This window comes from Ornithorhynchus anatinus, chromosome 6 (assembly GCF_004115215.2).
Source record: "Ornithorhynchus anatinus isolate Pmale09 chromosome 6, mOrnAna1.pri.v4, whole genome shotgun sequence".
In the NCBI taxonomy this organism is placed as follows: domain Eukaryota; kingdom Metazoa; phylum Chordata; class Mammalia; order Monotremata; family Ornithorhynchidae; genus Ornithorhynchus; species Ornithorhynchus anatinus.
In genome coordinates, this window is record NC_041733.1 from 24,304,664 (window position 1) to 24,329,763 (window position 25,100).

The 25,100-nt window shown below is 41.4% G+C and overlaps 1 protein-coding gene across 4 annotated transcripts in view; it reads right to left on the minus strand.

The window, feature by feature from the left end:
* The window catches only part of GPC3 (glypican 3), a 429,039-nt gene that overhangs the window by 138,854 nt on the left and 265,085 nt on the right, over nt 1-25,100 (minus strand). For all 4 annotated transcript variants that reach the window (XM_007666179.3, XM_029067025.2, XM_029067024.2 and 1 more), the window contains 2 exons: nt 24,113-24,246; nt 12,060-12,185 (listed from right to left, as the gene is read on the minus strand). In XM_007666179.3, coding sequence (XP_007664369.2) covers nt 12,060-12,185; nt 24,113-24,246 — 260 coding nt within the window. The remainder of the gene's footprint in view (nt 1-12,059; nt 12,186-24,112; nt 24,247-25,100) is intronic.

A 25,100-nucleotide genomic window follows, 5' to 3' on the forward strand; every position in this document is an offset into this window, starting at 1 on the left:
TAAGCCAGATTCCTTCCTGGAAAAACCTCTTCTAAGAGGAGTACTTGTGAAGTCTGTCTGTTGTGAATCCACTACTTTCGGGAAACCTGGCTCCTGTTTTGAGGAATTAGCTTTCTTCCTCCTTCACCTGCTAGACCTGCTGTGTTTAAGACCAGCAGCAATCTTCCAGAAGCTTCCCATGCCTCTCAGGAGTCCAATTCTATCACGACATGGAAAAGTGGAGGCAATCACCTGGGCGTTAACAGAGGGCACCTGATGGGATGGCTATGGCCAAGTATTCCAAATGCCCTAATATTATCTGGGACAGTGCTGACCAGGGGAGACTGAGGCACAGACCACTACAGTCTGGCAAGGGAGTGGCTCTGTAACCACGCTTTGTAGGTCCAGAGGGCCTTTGGCAGAAATCCCCACTGTTGAGTTCTATTAATCCCCTGAGGACAGCAGCACCTCTTTTCCCAATTTTTCCATACAGTGGCTGTAAAACACTACCTGCACAAACTCCAGTGCTAAAATCTGGGACAAATCTCCTTTAAAAGTGTTGGAAAACACTACAAATTGGTACATGATATTTTCTCTCACCTATGTGAAATCCTGGTGGGCTCAACAGGAGAAAATAAGGGCTGAAAAATAAACCCAAGCAGAAAATGTCTCCCTTATTAGAAGGGTTGATTGACAGAGAGCTAGTAAATGTGTGATGGAGTAGGAAGAGATAAGATATGCAAAACAAGTGTAAGAACTCCTATCTATCTGTTACCAAGGAGAGCTAGACTACCCCCTTCTGCCTAGTCCAGATGGTCACATAGATGTTTAATGGATAACTTGCAAAGAGTGATGCTATTTTTTCCCCCAAGGGTATGGCCCATATCAGATAGCTAACCTTCATTCTCTATAATGGGATTGAATGATTCCAGTTTGAAAGAAAGAACTCATGTTGAAGAAGTGACAGAATCTATGCCTCTTCAGGTCTCTAATGCATCAATGTCAATAGGTTGACAAAGTACAGGCCAAAGAATTGCTGGCATAATGTAAAATTGTCCCTTTCCAGAGAGGGGAAACTTTATTTTAAAACAGAAGGCCCTGACGGTATCTGTATTCATTAAAGGGAAAAATGAAGCGACTGCAGAAACTGGGAAATTGGCTGAATGGGAGATACTGGCTCTGATTTAAAGGTTAATTCAAGGACTAGAGGAAACCTGAGCTCTGGCACAGCAGGCTTGGCCCTGAAACCAGAGGCATGCTGGATTCCAGTGGAGGACATTTTGAGAGATTCTCCGATTAATCTCGAGCAAAGGGAACCACCTCCTTCTTCAATACAACTCTGACTGTAAGGAGTCAATTTCCTTTAATGTTTAATTTCCAGCTGCCAGAGAAGTGTCCCATGGGTTAGAAACTTTGGCAGCTGACTTGATATATTTCGGGTTTTGTGCTGCTTGTGAAGTAGAAGCCAGAAAAGTTCTGATGAGATAACACTGATATCTCTAAAGGAGGCCACCTGTCAAAGAAAGGTCAAGGGACACATCACTCACAGCCATACTGTCTTAATCAACACCCAGCTCAACCTATCACAGGTAGGGTGCAGGGATCCTGCCAAATCAAAATTGAGAGCCAAAAGGAGATGTATGTGGGCTGGGACTCTATCCCAGACATCTCCTTGCAGGGAATAGGTGCAGCTAACAGCTGATCTTTGCGACAAAGAGGACACTGTGATATGATATTTCTAGAGGGTGTAGATTTACCCAGAATTATGCTTGTGTTATGTGACGTTCTCTACATAGAAGGAAATGATCCAAACAAGCCAAGTACTGATGGCTTTCTGTTGATTGATACAGCACTAACTGCTACAGGCAAAAAGCCAGGCAATCTTCAACAGGTGGTCTCCTTCAGAGATATCAATGTTGCCACATGAAAATGTCTCCCTCTTCCATTTCATAAGCAGTCCAAGACCAAAAATATCTCTGCCGTCTTTGATGTGATACACTATATTAAGATGTCAATCATCAGGATAAGCCAAGTTTCTCTCACTAGGTTCTGCGGGTGGAAACTTCAATATGACATAATTATCTCAAAGAATAAATGTCATTTTGTTGTCATAGAGTAGGCGCTGATAAATGGTGTCACTAAAGGCTACTTTAAGATGAACCTATGGTAAAAAAAAGCTATCCTCATAAAATCTTTATGTGGATTATCACCTTGCTTAATCCTCAAACATATCAATTTTTGCTTGACAGGGTGGCTTATGGAGAGTTTTCTTCAGCCTTAGGCAGACCTAAATATGCATCCTCTACCAAATTAAAACATTTTCCCCACAGCACTATTATTTGCCCCATACACTCCCTTAAATTGCTTGGTTTCTCCAGTTAAGGTAGCATAAACAACCTTGCTACCAAGCAATTTTTACTTTTATGCTTTCATTTCAAGGTGCAGGCTCAAGCTGACTGGGCAGTTTCCAAATTAGGATAAATGAAATAGCAGGTTTTTGCTTCCAGCAAAATCCACAGTAGAAGTAAATTCCAGAAATGGCCAAGGTTCAGGAGGCCAGGATTGCGATTTACTGAGAAATATGGATTTATGTATTGCTAATAAAAATTAAACCAGCATTCCCTCTCCCAGTCTCCTTGCCTATGGAACTGTCTCTGCCAGGAAGCCTGGGAGGAGGTGCCAGGGGCTGGCCATGCCAACAGGGACTTAAGCCTTCACCCCTGGGATCTGTGTGAGACTGTGAGGAGTTGCCCCCCAATAACTGCTTATACAGCAACTGAAATGATGAGTCTAAGCATGTGTTTAAGACCTTCATTCTTCCCTGCTCAGCAAAGAAGAGCTCTGCTAGTGGGTGCATGAGTCTCTGTGAAGAAACTGGAAGGAATAGACTATTTCTTCAATAGCCGCAGCCCCACTTTCCCTCTCCTTAATCTTCACATTAAATAACAAAAAGAACAGGGGCCAGTGTTGTTTACTGCATTTTGTGGGCTGGAAGCACACGTTAGCAAATATTTAACCATTAGGAAGGTTGTGACCACTCTTCCAGGATGGTGAGGAGCCTGGACAGCTTTCCTTTCAATAGTAATGGACTGCAACTCTTGTCGTTAGTTTATTGTGAAGGTCAAAGCACCAGTCATTTCCTGTATGTCTTTAGCCCAGATTCTCCCTTTTAGACTGGAAGCTCCCTGGGGGCAAGGAACTTGTTTGATATAATGTCCTTGGGCTATACCCAATGCTTAGTAAAATGATTTGCACAAAATAAGTACCTAACTAGCATATAAACACCCTCCATAAAAGGAAATCAACTTAATCAAAAGCCACTTCCTAAAAAGCAAATAATCCTACTGAATATGTGGGGTTGATGAGCCTTTAGTGCAAAATTTGGAATAATATATACATCTATAATATTCCCTATCTTAGTTTTTAAAAAGGTTGCTTTAGTTACATATTCCCATTTAACTTCCAATCTAAATGAAAATTGAGGCCTTTTGTTGTCTTTGGGCTTAATTTCCTCTCATCCTGATTTTAATTAGTTATTTTATAGGGAATGGTGGAGGGACTCATATTGTTCTCAACCTCCAAATCAAAGAAAACCACTCCTACAAATGCTCACCAAAAGAATGAACTTTTCTGATGCTTCTCTTTCACCAATGGTTCAGAAGGGCGGATATAAAAGCTCATAGCTCTAGAGCAATCTTCCCACACCAAATCATGTCTGACGTCCAGAAATTTCCCTACAAGGAGGTATTTGTCTTCCTTACAGAATGGCTCAAGAACACATCTGGACAGTACAGCATTTGCCTCACTTCATTTCCATATCATTTCACCACTACTGTTTCTTGATCCCCTGGAGAAAATCTGAACATCTACCTTAAGCACAAGCTATTGTTACCATTTCAACTAGCCACATGAAGATGGGTGTCTTGGGGAAGAATAAAATGCACTTGAATAGGATGCAAAACCAAGTGTGGCTACATAAAGACAAAAACTGTTTTATAACAAACTGGATAGTACTCCCTGTTGATCACCTCATTTGACCTTCAAAATGGAATCATGGTCTTTTACTAAGGAAACAGAACAATACAGGACAAATAAGTCGTTAGAATGTCATGGGCTATTGGACAGAGTTGTTAAATGTCCACGCTTTAATGTTTAACCTGCCATGAACATTAAAATCCCTAAGAATCACTTCTTCAATCCTAGCTCATAGTGAATTCAATTATTTTGGTTGCTTCTTATTTTCTGTGTGCCTAAACAGTTTAAGGTAATTTCTCATTTCAAATAGGGAATCTTCAAACACACATTTTTGTAACTAGCTATTGTATAAAAAAACCCCACAAACTATAAATTGATAGTAAAATGAGGCACAATTAACCTCATGGTCATTCCTTGTTCCTTTATTTTCCCCTGAGCTCCAGAGAAGCTGTAATTGGAATCAACAGTAGTGGCTCAGGAGATTGAAGATGGGAAATTTCAGCTTCTGGTTCTTGGAGAAAATCTTGCCTGCAGGCAATAGGCAGACATACATGAAAGGTCATGGATAAAACCTGATCAAGTACAAAGTTTCAGTTAGATACATTCTGAAAGCCAATATTTGTCATAAACCAAGATGGACATTAAAGGAGAAAATTCATCTGCTTTTGAAGGATACAAAGTGAAAGCTTTAAGGAGTCTCAGGTCTAGGTCCTGCTGGCACGTTCAATTTAATGTGTTTAAAGCCAAACTCTTCATATTCCCTCCCAATTCCTCTCTTCGCATAACTTTCCCAAGATAGCTGACACCACCGCCATCCTTCCTATCTCCCAAGCAGAAAGATGAATGGATATTTATTAAATACAGAGTGCAAAAAACTGTTCTAAGTACTGGGAAAGCAAACAATGGTGACATGGTCCCTGGCCCTCCCAGGACTCACAACCAAAGATTCATTTGTATCGACCCCAGGGCTTAGAACAATGCTTGATGCTGAATAAGCACTTGAAAAAACCATAATTAATTAAGAATAAAACAGGAGAGAAGACTGGCCACATAACCATAAGAAAACATGAAACAATTAACATGCTAAACACCATAAAGGACAGTGACAAATACACAAAACAAACAAAAATCGGTAAGATACTGTGGCCAAGGGAGCAGGGTTTAGGGGTCTTCATGGCCTAGAATGCAACAGTCACAACAGTAATCACAACAGTCTGCAACTTTGGCATTATCCTTCATTCCTCCCTCTTTTTAAAGCCCCATATGTATTCAGTGAGCTGCTAAATCCTGTAATTTTCCAGGATCCTCTCTCCATCTCTTCTCAACCCACATAGCCACAATTCAGGTCCAGACCTATGTCATATTCTGGCTTGATTACTAGAACAGTCTGACTCATTTTATTGCCTCCACTCTCTCCTCTTTCCAGTCCATACTTTTCCCCCCATCTAGCAATCATTTTTTGGAAAATGTAATTTTGTACTTAACGTCCCCTGTCTTCATTGGAGTGCAATAATTTCCCATTCCTCTCCACATCAAGTAGAATTAATTCCTGGACACTGGCTTTGAGATATTCAATCAGTTCTTTTCCTCTTACTCATTCTCTTCTCTCACTAATTTATAGCTTTATGCCTCTCAAGCTAACCTACTCACTGTCTTGTTCTCACCTCACCCCCGCCAACCTGTTGGTTAAACTTTTCCTCATGTCTGCAACTTCCTCCCCCATCATCAATCAATCGTTCTTATTTATTAAGTGCTTACTGTGTGCAGAGGACTACACAATATAGCAGAATTAACAGACATGTTCCCTGCCCACGGTGAGCTTACAGTCTAGAGGGGGAGACAGACATTGATAAGAATCGTGGCTAGGGGAAGCAGCGTGGCTCAGAGGAAAGAGCCTGGGCTTCGGAGTCAGAGGTCATGAGTTCGACTCCCAGGTCTGCCGCCTATCAGCTGTGTGACTGTGGGCAAGTCACTTAACTTCTCTGTGCCTCAGTTACCTCATCTGTAAAATGGGGATTAACTGTGAGCCTCACGTGGGACAACCTGATTACCCTGTATCTACCCCAGCGCTTAGAACAGTGCTCTGCACATAGTAAGCGCTTAACAAATACCAACATTATTATTATTATTAAGAATAATTTGTAATATAGAAGTTAAAGATATGTACATAAGTGCTGTGCTGTTGGGGGTGGAAAGAATATCAAATGTCCAAAGGTAACAGGCTGAAGTATATAGACAATGCTGAAAGGAGAGTGAGCTGGGTAAAAGAGGGCTTAATTGGGGAAGGTCTCTTGGAGGAGATGTGACTTAGTAATGCTTTGGAAGTGGAAAGAGTGGTGGTGTGGTGCATATGGAGGGGGAGGGAGTAGAGAAGCAGCGTGGTTCAGTGGAAAGAGCCCGGGCTTGGGAGTCGGAGATCATGGGTTCGAATCCCGGCTCTGTCACTTGTCAGACGTGTGACTGTGGGCAAGTCACTTCACTTCTCTGGGCCTCAGTTCCCTCATCTGTAAAATGGGGATGAAGACTGTGAGCCTCACGTGGGAGAACCTGATTACCCTGTATCTACCCCAGTGCTTAGAACAGTGCTCTGCATATAGTAAGCGCTTAACAAATATCAACATTATTATTAGAGGAAATGGGAAAGGGATTGGTGGCAAGATAGATGAAACTGGGGCACAGTGAGTAAGCTGGTGTTAGAGGAGTGGAGTGTCCAGACTGGGTTGTAGTAGGAGATTAGTGAGGTGAGGTAGGATGGGGCTAGATGATTGAGTGCTTTAAAGCCAACGAAAAGGAGTTTCTGTTTGATGCAGAGGTGGATGGGCAGTCATTGGAGGTTCCTGAGGAGTGGGGAGACATGAACTGAATGTTTTTGCTGGTAAATGATTTGTGCAGCACAGTGAGTTATGGATTGGAGTGGGGAGAGACAGGAGGCTAGTGGGAGGGTGGGGGTCAGGCGAAGAGGCAGATGCAGTACTCAAGGCAGGATAGGACAAGTACTTGGATCAGCAAGGTAGCAGTTTGGATGGAGAGGAAAGGGTGGAGTTTAGCAATGTTGTGAAGGTAGAACTGACAAGAATCGGTGCTAGGTTGAATATGAGGGCGAAATTAGAGATGATTTGAAGACAATGCCAAGATTACAGGCTTGTGAGATAGGGAGGATAATGGTGTTGTCTTCAGTGATGGGAAAGACAGGGGAAGGACAGGGTTTGGTGGAAAGATAAGGAGTTGAGTTTTGGACATGCTTAATTGGAGGTGTTGGTGGGACAATCAAGTATGTCTTGAATATAGGAGGAAATGCAAGACTGCAAGGAAGGAGAGAGGTTAGGGCTGGAGACGTAGATTTGGGAATAATATGCACAGAGATGGAAAGTAAAGCCATGAGAATGGGTGTAGAGGGAGACTAGAAAAGGACCTAGAACTGTGCCTTTAAGGGACCCCTATTGTCAGAGGGTGGGAGGAAGAGAAGGAGCCAGCAATGAGACTGAGAAGGAGAAGTCAAAGAAAGGGAGAACCAAGAGAGTACAGTGTCAGAGAATCCAGGGTTGGATAAAGTTTCAAGGAGAAGGGGGTGGTCTACAGTATCAAAGGTGGCTGAAAGGTCTAGGAGGATTAGAATGGAGAAGAGGCTGTCAGAATTGGACAGAAGGTCATTGTCTATCTTATCTGTGGTGTGAAGGGGGCAAAAGCCAGACTGGTGGGGATCTAGGAGAGAATTGTATAGGTTGTGGGGTATAAACCCATTCTCAAGACGTATGTAGAGAAATGGTAAGAGAGAGATAGGGTGATAACTGGAGGGAGTGATGGCGTCAAGGGAGGGGTTTTTTTAGGACAGAGGGTACTTAGACGTGCTAGAAAGCAGTGGGAAAAAAAGCCATTAGAAAGTGAAGAGTTGAAGATGGCAGTCAAAGAGGAAAGATGGGAGGGGGAGAGTATGTTTAAAAGGCATGGAGGGATGGGGTTAGAAGCACAGGTGGAGGGGTTAGATTTAGAGGGGGAGAGATTTCATCTTGAGTTACTGGAGGAAACATACGAAGAGTCCAAGAGGGTGAGGGGGCATGGAGAGGAGCAGGTGAGATTTTAGGGAGATGACGCCTGACGGTTTCAATTTTGTTGATGAAGTATCCATCACCTTGCCCCCTCCTATCTTACACCTCCCTTCTCGCCTCCTACAGCCCAGCCCGCACACTCCGCTCCTCTACTGCTAACTTCCTCACTGTGCCTCATTCCTGCCTGTCCCAGAGTCGACTCCTGGCCCATGTCCTAACTCTGACCTGGAATGCCCTCCCTCCTCACAACTGCCAAACTAACTCTTCCCCTCTTCAAAGCCCTACTGAGAGCTCACCTCCTCCAGGAGGCCTTCCCAGACTGAGCCCTCCCTTTCCCTCTGCTCCTCCTCCCCTCCCCATTGCCCCTACTCCCTCCCTCTGCTCTACCCCCTTCCCCTCCCCACAACACTTGTATGTATTTGTATTTATTCTACTTATTAATGATGTGCATTTATCTATGGTTCTAATGATCTATTTTGATGGTAGTGATGCCTGTCTACTTGTTTTGTTTTGTTGTCTGTATACCCCTCCTAGACTGTGAGCCAGTTGTTGGGTAGGGATTGTCTCTGTTGCCAAATTGTACTTTCCAAGTGCTTAGTACAGTGCTCTGCACACAGTAAGTGCTCAATAAATACAACTGAATGAAAAGTATGTAGCCAGGTCATTAGAGAAAAGAGATATTTGATAGATGACAGCTTTCCCTGTCTTCAAAGTCCTTCTGAAATCACATCTCCTCCAAGAGGCCTTTGCCAACTAATCTCATATCTCCCTAGGTTCTTTGCCCTCTACCGCCTCAGCACTGCTGCCCCAACTAAGAAACTGGACATTCACATTCAACTGCTGCACTTCTGAGCACACTGACCCACATAACCTATTTCTTATTTGCAAATTATTTCCTCTTATTTGTAAATTATTTCAGTGTCTTCCCCCGCTAGATAATAAGCTCCTTGTGAGCAGGGATCATATTTACTAAATCTACTATACTCTCCCAATTTGTGTTCAATAAATACTACTGATGGAGTAATAAGGACTATCAGATACTGACCCATGTGTAAATTGCTATATTTGATAGTGATATTAAGGGAATACATTTAATAAAGTAAAAATTAATAAAGTAATATCAAGTAGTGTGTTTTTCTTAAGCTTTTAAATTAAATAAAAATAAAACTATAATTATTGTGGAAAAGGTTTTAATCATAGATGAGAGAAGTGAGTATAAAGCTAATCTTTACCAACTATACAAATAGAGGGCATCTATTTCCTTAGGCTAGGAAACTTCATATTATTAAATGCATATTCTTAATGCTTGGATAATTTTTAAAACTAGCTTGATACCATTTCCTGGTCCCTTCAGTGTTTAGGTCAGTAAAGAATGTGCAGGTTAATTATTACCTGAGGTTATTAACTGAGGAGAAGTTATTTCTTATCCTCCACATCATCCTTACTACATTTGGGTTTCTGTTTCACTTTTTACTTTGATAAAATATTTTACTTGCAAAGGAAATAGAAGATAGAAGAGCACTGAGGAAAATATGTAAAAGTTTTAACATTTTCTCATTTTCTTGACCTTTCAATTTTGGAGCAAAATTATATTGGAACAATTTAAAAAAAAAACCAGTGTTAGGATTAAGAATTGCTTAAACCTAGTGAATTCTAGATGTTTTAGACCATCTGAAAAATATAATTTTAATGTGCAAATAAAAGTGATTTTTAAATATCCAAAAGACTTCTTACAGAAACAGTTTGAACTAAACAAAGTAAAGTATTATTAAATAGAAAAATAAAGGACCAGGAAAACTGGATACTGAATTAATATGGCTCAGATATCTTTTATTAAAGACCAATAGGCCATCTAGAGCTCGGGCAGAGCAGTTGCTCTAAATCATATTCTAATTTAAAGGCACTGATTTGGGCTTGATGAAATTTAATCCATATTGATTATAAATGCATAGATTTAATTTACTTTTGGAAATATGGTATTTGTTAAGTGTTAACTATGAGCCAGAAAATGTACTAAGCATTGGGGTAGATACAAGATGAACATATTGGACATAGTCCTTGCCTCATTAGGGCACATAGTCTTAATCCCCATTTACAATAAGGTAACAAAAAAAATTAAGTGACTTGCCCAAAGTCACAGAGCAGACAAGTGACAGAGCCACGACTAGAACCCAGGTCCTCTAACTCCCAGACTCATGTTCTATCCAGTATGTTACACAGACTTTCAGACATGTTTTCCATTGCTGTACATAAAACTGAACCAAAAAATCCCACCATTACAATTTTTCAATGTAGTACATAGGTATGCAAGATTAGATTTAGGCCTGTTTCCTAACTGACAAATGAACTTTGTGTTTTGCTTAAAACATCCCATCCTATACCCTTTTAAATCTGGCGGGGGTGGGGGGGTGGGGAGAAAGGCATTTTATAAAAGCTCAAATGTCACTAGCTTTTTGCTTACTGGAAGTAATTAATTTATTGAGCTCTGTGTGATCTGTGCTCTGCACATAGGAAGCACTCAGTAAATACCACTGATTGATTGATGCCTACCTACTCTGTTGTACTGTACTCTCACATCACTTATCACTGATAGAGCAGACTCTGAAGAATAACAAAAGCCTACAGAGCTGTCATGGACAGGAAAGGGAGATGTGAGAGATGTGCGTTTTGGAAGGAGGGAACCACAGATTGCTCTTCATGTACATGGACACAAAGGACAAATTTTGGAAGCCTGTATTGGCCAGCCCAATAAAATCAAACCCAGGACTGTTATGACTACTGGGGTCAATCTGGAAGGTCATCAGTTTATAAGAGAAGGTCCAGTCACACCAACTACGATCAAGAGTATTTTATGAAGAGAATATATACTCTCCTCTAATATATGAATGATGAATGTTTCCATATAATGCTTAATTCAATCAATCCATCAAACATATTTATTGAGCGCTTACTTACTTAGAGCCCTAAGTGTGTGGGAGAGTACAATATAACAGAGTTGGCAGACACATTCCCTGCCCACAGTGAGTTTACAGCCCATCAGTCCCTAGAGAGTGGCAGATAATATAAATAATAATAATAATAATAATAATAATAATGTTGGTATTTGTTAAGCACTTACTATGTGCCAAGCACTGTTCTAAGAGCTGGAGTAGATACAAGGTAATCAGGTTGTCCCATGTGGGGCTCACAGTTTTAATCCCCATTTTACAGATGAGGGAACTGAGGCATAGAGAAGTTAGGTGTCTTGCCCACAGTCACAGAGTTGACAGGTGGCAGAGCCGGCATTCGAACCTGGGACCTTTGACTCCCAAGCCCGTGCTCGTTCCACTGAGCCACGCTGAGGTGTACTTAAGTGCTGTGAGGCTGAAGGTGGGTGAATCAAGGGTATAACTGAGAAGGGAATGAAGAAGAGGAAATAAGAGCTCAGTCACAGAAGGCCTCTTGGAGGAAATGTGTTTTTAATAATGCTTTGAAGATGGGGAGAGTGACTGTCCATCGGATATGAAGAGGGAGGGCATTCCAAGCCAGAGGCAGGATGTGGGTGAGGGGTAGGTGGCAAGATAGATGAGGTCAAGGTACTGTGGGTAAATTGGAATGAGAGAAGCAAAGTGTGTAGCTGGGTTGTGGTAAGAAATCAGGGAGGTAAGGTAGGAGGAGGCAAGGTAATTGAATGTTTTAAAGCCTATGGTAAGGAGTTTCTGTTGATTCATGGGCAACCACTGGAGGTTCTGAAGAAGTGGGGAGCCGTGGACTGAGTGGTTCTGTAGATAAATGTTCTGGGCAGCAGAGTGACGTATAGACTGGAGTGCAGGGAGACAGGAAACAAGGAGGTCAGCAGGGAGGTCAACTCACTGCTTCAATGTTACACATTAATAATGATGATACAGACATAAATCTGCAAATTAGAAGTGAAAGTCATTCAGTTCACATTTGTCATCACAGACCTTGAATAAATTTGACATTAGATACAATAAAGCAAAAAGCAAGTAATGGGACAAAGGAAAAAATACTAAAATGCTGGAATGTAAAATAAAATTTAAAAAACTTTTAAAAACTCACCTCTCCACAATTTCTTGTCCATTCCAGCAGAATGTATCATTTGGGACCACAGGGCTGTGGGTACAAATGTACTCTGATAAACTGCTGTAAAAATTGCTGTAAGATTTCAATTTCATAATCAGTTCCCTGAAAAGAAAAAGACAAATGATGCACATGAAAGACAGAGGAAGTCTACTTTTCTTATTGTGTATCATCATTATTCTTTAATGTCTTTCTAGACTGATAAACACACACGCCCCTCCCCACTCCTCTCTCCTATAATAATAATTATGGCATTTGTTAAGCGTTTACTATGTGCCAAGCACTGTTCTAAGTGCTGGGGTAGATACAAGGTAATCAGGTTGTCCCATGTGGGGCTCACAGTCTTAATCCCCATTTTACAGATTAGGTAATTGAGGCACAGAGAAGTGAAGTGACTTGTCCAAGGCCACAGAGAACACAAGTGGCGGAGTCAGGATTAGAACCCACACCCTTTGACTTCCAAGCCCTTGCTCCTTCCACTAAGCCACGCTAAGACAAGGACAAGCTTTTCTGGCCAATGATGCAGAAAGGAGAGTTAATTATGCACACGTATGTATTTAATTATGCACAGGTATGTATCTTCAGTCATAACCACAAACATAGATAAGCTCCTACTACCACCTTCCAGTACTCTCATCTTTGAATATGAAGGAGAGTGATGTGGGTATATCTGTGTGACGCTTGTCTTGGTAATTTCAACCAATCATTCAACAGTATTTTTCTGGGTGCAGAGCACTATACTAAGCGTTTGTAATAATAATAATTGTGGTATTTGTTAAGCGCTTATTGTGTGCCAGTCACTGTATTAAGCGCTTTGGTGGATACAAACAAAATGGGTGGGACAGGGACTCTCACCCACTTGGGACTCACAGTCTCAATTTCCTTTTTACAGATAAGGTAACTGAGGCACAGAGAAGTGAAGGGACTTGCCCAAGGTCCCACAGCAGACAAGTGGTGGAGCAGGAATTAGAACCCATGACCTTCTGACTCCAAGGCTCATGCTCTATCCACTACTCCATGCTGCTTGTGAGAATCCACTGCGGCTGAGAAACTTATCCTCGGTAGCTACAGCCTTCCTTCCCACCACTGAGAGTCTCAGGTCCCGGGATGCTCTGTGCACCCCAAGCCGGGGATAAAAAGTGCTGCCTTGTGGTCTCAGTATCTCCCATCACCAGCCAGCCCGCCATGTTGCCTTCTAGGGAACTGGCACCAGCTCTCCTCAGTATCACTGAGAAGATTCCATCCTGTCTTGCCATCCACCACCCCAGTGGGAAAGAGGGAAAACACCTACAGTACGACACCTCCACAAAACTTTTGGAAGACTGGGGACTGCTGGACTGATTGCTGTGGCTACCGGTGTGACTTGGATTCTGAGCCAAAAAGACTCTGAAATTCCAATCCTCTAGCCACAGCACCCTACTGATTTTTTTTATTTTGTGTTTTTTTCTGTGTTGCGTTTTATTGTTTCATTTCTCCTTATATATCTGTCACCAACCCATTCTCCTGTTATATTCTTAGAATGTGAGCCTCCAAAGGACAGATTTCCATCTGAGTATTCTCTCCCAATGCAAAGTACACAGTAAGAGCTTAATAAATACCACTAATACTACTACTATTTTAACAGAGGTAAAGACTCAATGCCTGCCCTCAAGCTGTTTACAATCTAACAGCACCTGTTTGCTAATCTCTCTCAGTGTCCTGAGCCTCCTGAAGCCTCCATACACCTAGTTCACCTAGTGGGAAGCTGGTCTTCCCTACAATCCACAGCTAAACCAAATTAGACTGAGACCACTCCCACCAGTCAGGAACATTCATGATCCCCAGATCACAAATTTCTCCAAAAAATACCGAAAATGGCCCGAGATAAAACTGTATCAGATGCAGAATAAAGCCTTGTTCTTCCAAATCACAAGGCACTGGAAAGTCCTATCACTAAAAAGTGACAATGCAGAGTAGAACTGGAAAACTCCCCACAACTGGTTTCAAGGCTCTCCACTCACCCTCATCTTACATATCTTCTTCCATCACCTGCTACTTCCTAACCAGCTCTACTCATTTCTCCCAGGCCAACCTTCTAACTGTATCTCATTATTGACTCTCTCACCCCCACTCCCTTGTACACTTCTGCTGCTTCTTCCTACAGTGGAGGAGTAGAGCAGGGACATATCTTCATGCAATTCACTAAAGAATCTGAACAAATTCACAGCTTTCCAAAGTGCCTGACTAACCTTCGGGGTGTACCTTTTGGGCCCTGAGAGATTCAATAAAAATCCATACAAGTGAATTTGGTAATTAAAAGAAAGGGTAGTTGGGAGAAGGATTTTGCAAAGAGTTTGGAGAAGGAGTAGCTTTACTGTAGAGGAATGCAAATCCAGTGTATTGATTTGCATTTATAATACACTGCATGACTTGGGTAGAAGTTATTCTGGAAATTGCCTCTTTCCCTACTTATTGCTGCTATTGGTGCATGTACAGAAATCCCTTGATGCTGGGAGCCAAACTTGGTCCTGTACTAGTTTGTGCCTGGAAATTTTCTTTAGATCATGATCAAATGGAGCCCAAATCTCACTCCCTAGAGCAAGAGGAAGAAGCTCAATTCATATTCATCTGGCACTTCTGGAGACATAGTAGGTATTTTTGCTCTTCTGATTCATGAGCCCATGCAAATAGGTGCTGTTTTTAAATAGGATATGCTGGATGAAAACACACATGCTGAAATTTTGTGGCTCATTAGCTTGTTCCTTATGTACATACATTGAGGATAAAGTAAAATAATAGGCCAAAATATTCAAGGGAGAAATAAAAATATTTTTAAATATAAAGCATACTGTTTTTAGTATACAAAATGCACATATATACAGTTGTAAATAAGCAAAGCTATAATGCACTTTATAATGCAATACATTGCTGCCAATTCATAAAAAGGAAACTAAACTTTTTGCACAAGACAATATTTCACTGAGCTAAAGAAAACATTTGCTAGGAAATTCTCAGGCAATGATACGATTATTTAACCTGAATCAAATTCTTATTCTCCAGGCTATGAAGGCTGTTGGTTCAACTGGATAGGCTGGCCTGATGTGCAGCATTTTTGAGAAACCCAGAAGCCTGCAATGCACTTTGGCTAAGCATTGAAATGCCTTTGGGATGCTTCTGCTCCTAAGTCCCACTAAAGGACACAGGTGTAAATGATCTTTCTATAGATAGGCATTTTCTATTTTATTACTCAAAATGATTCATTTTTACTAATAAGTTTACTAAAAGAGCTTATGACAACTATCAGGGGAACAAAAATGAATATTTCAGTACCATGAAACAAATCTATGGTAATAGTTGATGAAAAGAGTGCATAATTCTTGGTACAACATTGCTGCTTCTGTTTTTTCCCCAATATCATCACTAACCTTTCTCTTGACGGTTGAGCACCTTCGATTTTCAGAGAGAGAGGGAATAGTTTATAGGACTCTCAGAATTCAAGTTAACATAATAGTTTCTCACAGAGAAAAAATGTGTTCAGTTAAATGATAGTAGGAGATCCGCTATGTTTTACAGGGCAATAATCCAATTCCCAAGTGGAGAAACTACAAGATGAAAAGATGTGGCTGAATTTTTTTCACCAGTTAAGGAATTGGAGGTTACCCAATAGGCTACATGAAATGATGCCCCTCTCATTAAATGAAAACAGTTTACTTTCAGCCTTCTCCCTCATCTGTACCTTCTTTGAAGGGTTCTTAGTCACACATGGCATTGTAGATGAAATTCACCTCTCAGCTGGAGTTTCTGCCTTGGTTCATTCAATCATATTTACTGAACGCTTACTGTGTGCAGAGTAATGATAATAATAATGTTGATATTTGTTAAGCACTTACTATGTGCAGAGCACTATTCTAAGTGCTGGGGTAGATACAGGGTAATCAGGTTGTCCCACGTGAGGCTCACAGTCTTCATCCCCATTTTACAGATGAGGTAACTGAGGCCCAGAAAAGTGAAGTGACTGGCCCAAAGTCACACCGCAGACAAGCAATGGAGCCAGGATTAGAACAATGACCTCTGACTCCTAAGCCCAGTCTCTTGTCACTGAGTCAGACTGCTTCTCGTACAGAGTACTGTACTAAGCGCTTGGAAAGCACAATTTGGCAACAGATAGAGCCATTCCCTACCCAACAACGGGCTCACAGTCTAGAAGGGGGAGACAGACAACAAAATAAAACAAAACAAGTAGACAGGCATTAACACCATCAAATAGATAAACAGAATCATACATATATTTTCCTGGAAGCGTTTGTAAAGACATAAATTGAATTGCCACACCCTACTCTCAGCAGTTTGATTTCCTCCTGAAGCACAGGATTTTCAGAAAACTGACAATTTTGGTGGCTTGAGTTCTCCTCACTGTTCCTGCCTCAAAAATCAGATCTCACATCCACTTACGGAAAAGCATGTTGGGAGATGGAGCCAAATCCAACCCAGTCTGGTTGTAGGTCAGGAGAGAAAAGGTTCCACCTTTAGATGCTGAACTGGTTTCTAAAATGGAGCAGAAGGGGAAGAGCAGGGGAACCCAGCAATGCTATACTGCAAGTCAGAGGTCATGGGCTCTAATTCCAGATCTGCCACATCAGCTGTGTGACTTTGAGCAAGTCACTTACCTTCTCTGTGTCTCAGTTACCTCATCTGTAAAATGTATATTAAGACTGTGAGCCCCACGTGGAACAACCTGATTACCTTGTATCTATCCCAGCGCTTCGAACAGTGCTTGGCACATAGTAAGCGCTTAACAAATACCATTATTATTATTATTATGCGGGAGCAGTCAGTTCAAGAGAGGACCAGGGAGTCTGTATCCTGGGACTGACTGCACTCAGTCACTGTAGAGAACCTTGAATAAGGCCCTTCCCCTCTGCGTGCCTCAGGTTTGTCCTCTTAAAAAATGGAGAAACTACTAGCACTGAATTTCCTTTCTAAAACAAGGTCAGGGCCAGCTCAAGATGGGAAATGAAGTAAACAACTGCCTCAGGGTGAGTCGCAGGGGCCGGGGCGAGGATGGTGGCATGGGAGTAGCAATGATTAAGATTTTTAAGGAACCAGCATCGGTGGGAAGAAGTGCCTAGCTTATCAAGGACCCGGGTGGGGGGCTGATTTCTCTAGAGTGATGGTGATGAGTCAGGAGTCAGTAGTCAAGGAGGATATTCTAAGTTGAGGGGGTTTATATGGGCTTCCATAAACCCTCAATCCATTAATTGTATTTACCAAGCACTTACTGTGTGTAGAGCACTGAAGTAAGTGCTTAGGGAAGTAGACTACAACAGAGTTGCTACACATGTTCCCTGCTCACAAGCAGCTTACAGTCTAGATGGAGAGATAGACATTAAAGTTAATTAAGGATATGTACACAGTGCTAGGGGACTGATGATGGGGTGAATAAAGAGTTTAAATCCAACTTGCCTGCTGTGTGACCTTGGGCAAGTCTCTTAACTTCTCTGTGTTTCAGGTATCACATCTGTAAAATGGGGATTAAGACTGTGAGCCCCATGTGGGACATAGACTGTCCCCAACCTGATTATCTTGTATCTAGCCCAGAACTTAGTACAGTGTCTGGCACATAATAAGGGCTTAAAAAACACCATTAAAAAAAAGTGCAAGGGTGATGCTGAAGGGAGAGGGAGTAGGGGAAATGGAAGCTTAAACAGGGAAGGCCTCTTGGAGGAGATGTGATTTTAATAAAGCCTTGCAGATGGGGAGAGTGATGGTCTGTCAGTTTTGAAGAGGTAGGGAGTTCCAGGCTAGAGGCAAAATGGGGGCAAGGGGTCAGCAGCAAGATAGACAAAATTGAGGTGTAGTGAATTAAGTGGAATTAAAGGAGTGAAGTGCTCAGGTTGGGTTGTAGTAGAACAGGGAGGTGATGTAGGAGGGGGCAAGGTGTTGACTCTAAAGCCTATGTAAGGAGTTTCTGTTTAATGCTGAGGTGGATGGACAACACTGGAGCTTCTTGAGGTGTAGGGAAACATGGACGGTATTTTAGAAAAATGATCTGGGCATCAGAGTGAAGTATGGCCTGGAGTGGGGAGAGACAGGAGGAAGGACAGTCAGCAAGGAGGCTGACCAGGTGGATAGTATAAGTGCTTGGATTAATGTGGTAGCAGCTTGGATGTGGCAATGTTTTGAAGGTAGAACTTACAAGATTTGGTGACACACTGAATATGTGGACTGAATGAGAGACATGAGTCAAGGACAATACCAAGATTATGGTCTTGTGAGACAGGGAGGATGGTATTGCTACCTACAGAGAGGCAAAAGTCAAGAAGGACAAGGTTTGGGTGGGATATGAGGAGTTATTTTGGACATGTTAAGTTTGAGTTGTCAGAGTGACATCCAAGTGGAGATGTCCTTAAGGGGCAGGAAGAAATACAAGACTGCAGAGAAGGAGAAAGATCAGGGATGAAGATGGAGAGTTGAGAATCATCTATATAGAGATGGTAGAAAATGAGTTTTTCAAGGGAGTAGGGGTATATGAAGAATAGGAGGGGACCAGAACTGAGCCTTATAGGACTTTGTGCACACAGCATAATGTGGTGACGACATAAAAAATGTTACATGTTCAAGCAGTGAAGAGTGATAAGTGCATGGAGCAGGAAGGGATGGAAGATTTTTTTCCCTCCCTAAAGCAGCCAAATATCTGAAGACGGCCCTACATGCAATGAACAGAGGAGTTTGGAGCTACACTGCACTCAGTGATTGATTCCAGGATGTAAATCCCCATAAATTCTGTCCCTTCAAGTATCAGAGCTGGCTCTAAATTGGGGTAGGAACCAGATATCCCACGCAGGGATTGGGAAGGAAAATGATAAAAGGTACAAATTTTAATGTGCATTGAAAAAGAATTAGAAGAAAATGCTGGAGGCAGTAATAAAAATATCATGAGCAGTACTGAAAATTGAAATTTCCCTGGGAATGAACAGCCATTTTATGAAGTAAAAATGAAATAGTCTTTGCCCTTCAAGGGGCATCAGGGACCTTCTGGCTTCAGTACAGTCCACAGTCTCAGCTGCATTGCCTCTGCATTTGTTCCCCATTTTTCAATAGCCACTTGAAGAGAAACAGTAAGGAAATTCAGAGTGACGCATTTGTCTCAGAGACAGACAGGGCCAGGGTCCTAAGATTTCAGCAACATCATTTATTTTATTGCTGCTTGGCTGCCAAGAGTCTTCTTGGCAACATTCATTACCTACAAAGCTGTGATTCTTGCCTGAGAGTTCACAGTGAAGAGGGTGGTGTTCCATACGGAATAAGTGTCAGCAGGAGCTCTGTAATTCTTGGAAGTGCTGTATAAATCAACCAAGCAACACTTTGGCAAGTTTATATTTCCAATAAAAAATTATAACTGTTTTCCTAGAGTTCCCAAATGAAGGGAGGTAATATTTGTTTCTCAAATTCCAGGGATTGAAGCTATGGCAGAGTTGGCTAATGTCCTCACACATAACTCACAAATCTTTTTGAGATTGACTTCGGGTATTGGAACATGCAAAATGCCAACAGTTTCAACATCGGTAATATAAAACTACCCTCATAATTGCAGTGATTTTCTGTAAAAAGTGTTTTCCAAAGGCTCAAGGAGGGCTTGCTTATCAAATCTGAAAACGTTTGGGGTCAAGGATAAACAAGGCTAGATGAGATTGGTCCTACTGACAAGTTTTACGTATTAAAAATGTCTTGCTAGTAATTTCTGTTTTGTTTATGTTTGACACTTTATTTATATTAATAATAGTGGTATTTAAGCACTTACTATATGCCAAGCACTGTTCTAAGCGCTGAGGGGGGATACAAGGTGATCAGGTTGCCCCAAGTGGGGCTCACAGTTTTAATCCCCATTTTACAGATGAGATAACTAAGGCACAGAGAAGTTAAGTGACTTGCCCAAAATCACACAGCTGGCAAGCGGCAGAGCCGGGATTAGAACCCACGACCTCTGACTCCCAAGCCCAGGCTCTTTCCACTGAGCCACGCTGCTTCTCTATGAAATTAAACAGTAGCTCTTCAACTAAGAGCTTCATATTCCAGGTCAAAGGTTCAGCAATAGTAACCAGGAAGAAAGTGCCAACTACCCTAAAAACATCAAAACGGCTCCCCCTCTGCTGAACAATCAATACCAAGATTGGGTTTTGGCTTGTTGATACCGTGAGGGTGAAAGGTGTGGCTGAAAACTTGAATTCCATTCCAACTCTACTTCAACCTAAATCATGTGCAAAATATATTATTTATACAAAACACTGAGGCCTATGGGACTTACTTTTAATACAAACATACACATTTTAGAATAACAAACTGCTGAACCTCTAAAACACTGTTCTCAGTGTTTACCATTATTTGTATTAAAGGAATGTTGAAAGGAAAACAATCTCTTTTAATTTAAGTAAGCTACTATAAAGATTGGTTGTGTATTGCTAACTACCCAGCTGGGGGCAGACAAAACAAGCAGATGACTTCTGAATGCTTCCAAAAGAATCCTTATTTTTTATATTTGTTTTTTAAATAAGCAGCTTTTCAACTCAATCAGATTCAGACAGGCTGCACATGGCTTCCACCAAATGCAGACAAGAGAATTCAACAAGGTTCCCTTTATTATTGCATGGATGGGACTTCTGAAAAAAAGCTAGGGTCTTTGGATAACACAAAATACTGTAGACCTTCCGTGCCATTTAGAACTACATCATTTAGCATGACGTCAGTTTTAAAAAGAAACCAAACTTCTAATTTTGTCATTAAAAGTCCAAGGGATAGAACTCAGAGGTTTTATCCTAACAAAACACAGCATTCTGATATCAGATTATTGCAGGATTTTTCTCTTCTCCCAAAAATACTATACATTGCCTATTGGCAGATGGAAAATGAAATGAGATCCTGAAGTGCTATTTTATCACTTTGCTGCAGAACTCTTTAGCATTTTTTAGAAGATGGAAGGTGAATGGTCCAGTAAAAGAGATGGTGAGGATTAGACGCCGCACTAAGGTTTCGATGACACAACCTAGGTGTAAGGGTTTTCTCTCCCTTTTGGTTTCCTGAAGGTTTCTTTACCGTTAAAATCATCTCAACAAAGAATCGAATATATGTGCTCTGAAGACATAGTCTCATTCCCTTCTGTTGCATTTACTCCCCATTTCTTCCTCTCCCCAGGAAAGATATGTAATCTGAGAAATTACAAAAAGCAAGCAAATGGGCTACAGTGCATTCCATAATGAATGTTTATAAAACCATAATGGTGAGCTGGTTGTGCACAGGGAATATGTCTGTTTGTTGTTGTATTGTACTCTCCCTAGTGCTTGGTACAGTGCATGTGGTAAGTGCTCAATAAATACGACTGAATGAACTGTCCAGCCTTCTACCAAAGACGACACATTCTGTTTCTGGAGATGTTGCACCAGTGACACCTACAAACCATAACCAGTATGGCTTAGGGCTTAGTACAGTGCTTTGAATAATAATAATTATGGTATTTGTTAAGCACTTACTATGTGCCAAGCACTGTTCTAAGAGCTGGAGTAGACACAAGACAATCAGGTTGTCCCATGTGGGGCTCACAGTCTTAATCCCCATTTTACAGATGAGGGAATTGAGGCACAGAGAAGTTAAGTGGCTTGCCCACAGTCACACAGCAGACAAGTGGCAGAGGCAGGATTAGAACCCACATTCTATGATTCTCAACCCCGTGCTCTTTCCACTAAGCCACGCTGCTTCTTTTTATACCTCTGTGCACATAGTAGGCACTTAATAAATACTATCACTACAATAGCAAGTAACCAGACAAGATTGCCAGGGAGGTCCTGGGGCACAGATACTTCACTAGAATGGAGGCAATGTACAGTTCATCACCACTTTGCTAAATGTTATGTGTAAGGAGAATGGACACTGGCAAAATTCCCAAGCAGCAGATGAATCAAATACACACAAGCAGTGAGGCAAGATTATTTTGAATACATAGTCAAGAACAAGAAAATATAGCAGTGGACTGAAGGGGGACCACTGCAATAAATATGCCAGCGTGGCGCAGTGGAAAGAGCACGGGCTTTGGAGTCAGGGCTCATGAGTTCAAATCCCAGCTCTGCCACTTGTCAGCTGTGTGCTGTGGGCAAGTCACTTAACTTCTCTGTGCCTCAGTTCCCTCATCTGTAAAATGGGGATTAAGACTGTGAGCCCCATGTGGGACAACCTGATTCCCCTGTGTTTACCCCAGCGCTTAGAACAGTGCTCTGCACATAGTAAGTGCTTAACAAATAGCAACATCATCAAATATGCCGACCTTGTGGGCAGTACAAGCAGCAGGGCCTAGTGGAAAGAACACAGGCCTGGAAGTCAGAGAACCTGGCCTCTAAGCCCAGCTCTGGACTTGCCTGCTGTGTGACCTTGCAGTCACTTCTCAGTGCTTCAGTTTCCTCATCTGTAAAATGCGAGGTAAATCCTACTCCCTCCTACTTAGCCTGTGAACCTATATGGGACAGGGACTGTGTCCAACTTGATTATCCTGTACCCACCCCAGTGCTTAGTACAGTGTTTGGCACACACTAAGCTTAATAAATACAATCGTAAATACTGTAATTAACAGCACGAGGCTCAAAGACAGAGGACCTGGGATCTTATCCTGGCTCTGCCACTTGCCTGCTGGGTGACCTGGGAAAGTCACTTCTCTCTGCCTCAGTTTCCTCAACTCTTAAATGGGGATTCAATACCTGTTGTCCCTCTCATGTGAGCCCCCTGTGGGCCAGGCACTATGTCCAACCCAGATATCTTACATCTATTCCAGTGCTTGGTAAATCATTTGGAACTTAGTAAGTGCATAACAAATGCCACAATTATACAAAATTTTTCAAGGATCAGGATATCAAAAGGCAGACCCAAAATAGAGACAGACCCCACAAGGGATAAACACATCACCCAGAAAGGTACTGTCTTCACATGCATACATTTTGGAATGAATTATCAGATGCATATCCATCTTCTTCAGCTACATTTGTGGGTAGAGACAGGAATCAACCATTAATATCATCATCTTCAAAAACAAAGGGCAGTTATATATGTGAACATTCAACTCTTCCTTACTGCATGCTTTCATAATACATTTTGAGTAGAATGTTGTTAGGGACCCTTGTACCTGATCAGATAAAAAGAGTAACTTCTACTAAATAAAGATTACCAAAAAGTCTGCACACCTGATGCATTGGGTGTTTCAAATGCAGGTCATTGTACCGTTTGTGTGTGTGTGCGTGCGTGCGTGTGTGTGTGTGTGTGTTCACATCTGACAATTTATATTTGTGTGGCTTGCAATGGGAGAAGTTAGTAAAGGGAGTCTGTCCAATCCCTTGGAAGTATCACCCAACTTCCTTGCCAAAGTTAACTCTAGGCTAAATCAAAATATTTCTCCCCCATCCCAGCCTCACAACCTACAGTGTGATTTTGAACCAGCCAGTTCCAAGCAAGAAAAAGCAAATCAAACCTTGTAGCTATTAGACAAATAAAAAATAGACTTTTTGGTTATTCAAGGTGGACACACCCTCTAAGAAATCCATGATACTGAATCTTGCTTGATTACCTAAAAAAACCCCCAGCAAAATACTTTCTACTCAAAAGCATCTTTAATCATTTGCTCATTAACTATCTGGGCAGAATGCTGCTATCTTTTAGTAGTGGAAACAGAAGAGACAGTTTTAGAGCACCGTAGCTTCATTAGCATGATAAACACTTAACTGACTAGAAATTATTCTATATTCAGTTAGGATCTTCTGAGGAAGTGAACTCCATTCCCACTCCTACTGTCCATATAGCTTAGCATATTGCATATATTGCAGAATTTACAATGAGAATGGATTGGTTGTAATTAATATCATTTTTCTTTCAAATTACCCCAGTGACAGATTTTAATTAATCACACGTTTCCTCAAAAGAATCAAGTAGCAATATATTTAAAAAGCTTCATTCTCATAATGTTTTATCTTAAAGCACAATAGTTAATTGTAAACTTCATTTTGAGAAGAATACTCTCTTACCTTCTTCTACTGGATAAAGTTTCTTCATGTTCCACATGAGCGACTTTTAATACTTTCTTGTCAATAAACAGATCTTCAGGATAATAAGCTGATCTATACTGCCTTGGTTGAGAATTGGTACATAATTTGCTAATCTGAAAGAGAAAACCAATATGGTCAATTCACTTTCACGGAAATACTAGAAACACTGTGAGATGTAGAACAGAACAAAGATATATATTAAATGGTATTGGTAAAATTATTACTATGTGCCAGGCACTATACTAAGTACTGGGGTAGGTGCAAGCTACTCTGATTGGTCAGAGTCCATGTCCAACATGGAGCTCACAGTCTATATCCCCATTTTATGGACGAGTTAACTGAGGCCCAGAGAAGTCAAGTGACTAGCCCAAGATCCCACAGCAGACAGGTGGTAGAACAGAGATTAGACCCCTGGTACTTTTGACTCCCAGACCTGTGCTCTTTCTAGGCCATGTCACTTTCCATAGGCCAGGCTGCTTTTCATCTTCTACTGACTGAATGACTGATCGACAGCAAAAAATGTAATTCTAACAACAGGCAGGCTTGACCCTGTTAAGGATCTTTGGGGCAACATTTAATAAAGGCAATCCATTTAGCATTTTCAAAGAGCCCTTTCAACAGTGAAGAATCCATTTGAAAGGCTCTAAGACAAAGGCCAAATTATACTGTGTTTCTTTTGTTGGTACCTTTTATGGATGAGTGAAAATATTCACCCTAGAGAATTCCTGAGTTTGGAACCAGGGCATATGGAGAGGGCTCTTTGATGTTACATACACAGTTTGTTGCAAAGTTCATGTTCATTCAACAGTATGTATTGAGCATCTAAGGTATTCAAAGTACTGGACTAAACACTGGGGAAAAATACAGAGATGAGATCTAAACCCAGCTCCTGGTTGCTAAGGGGTTCATAATTTAACATTAAGTGGGGAAGGGGAGGAGGGCTCATAAGGAGAGACAAAATAATAGA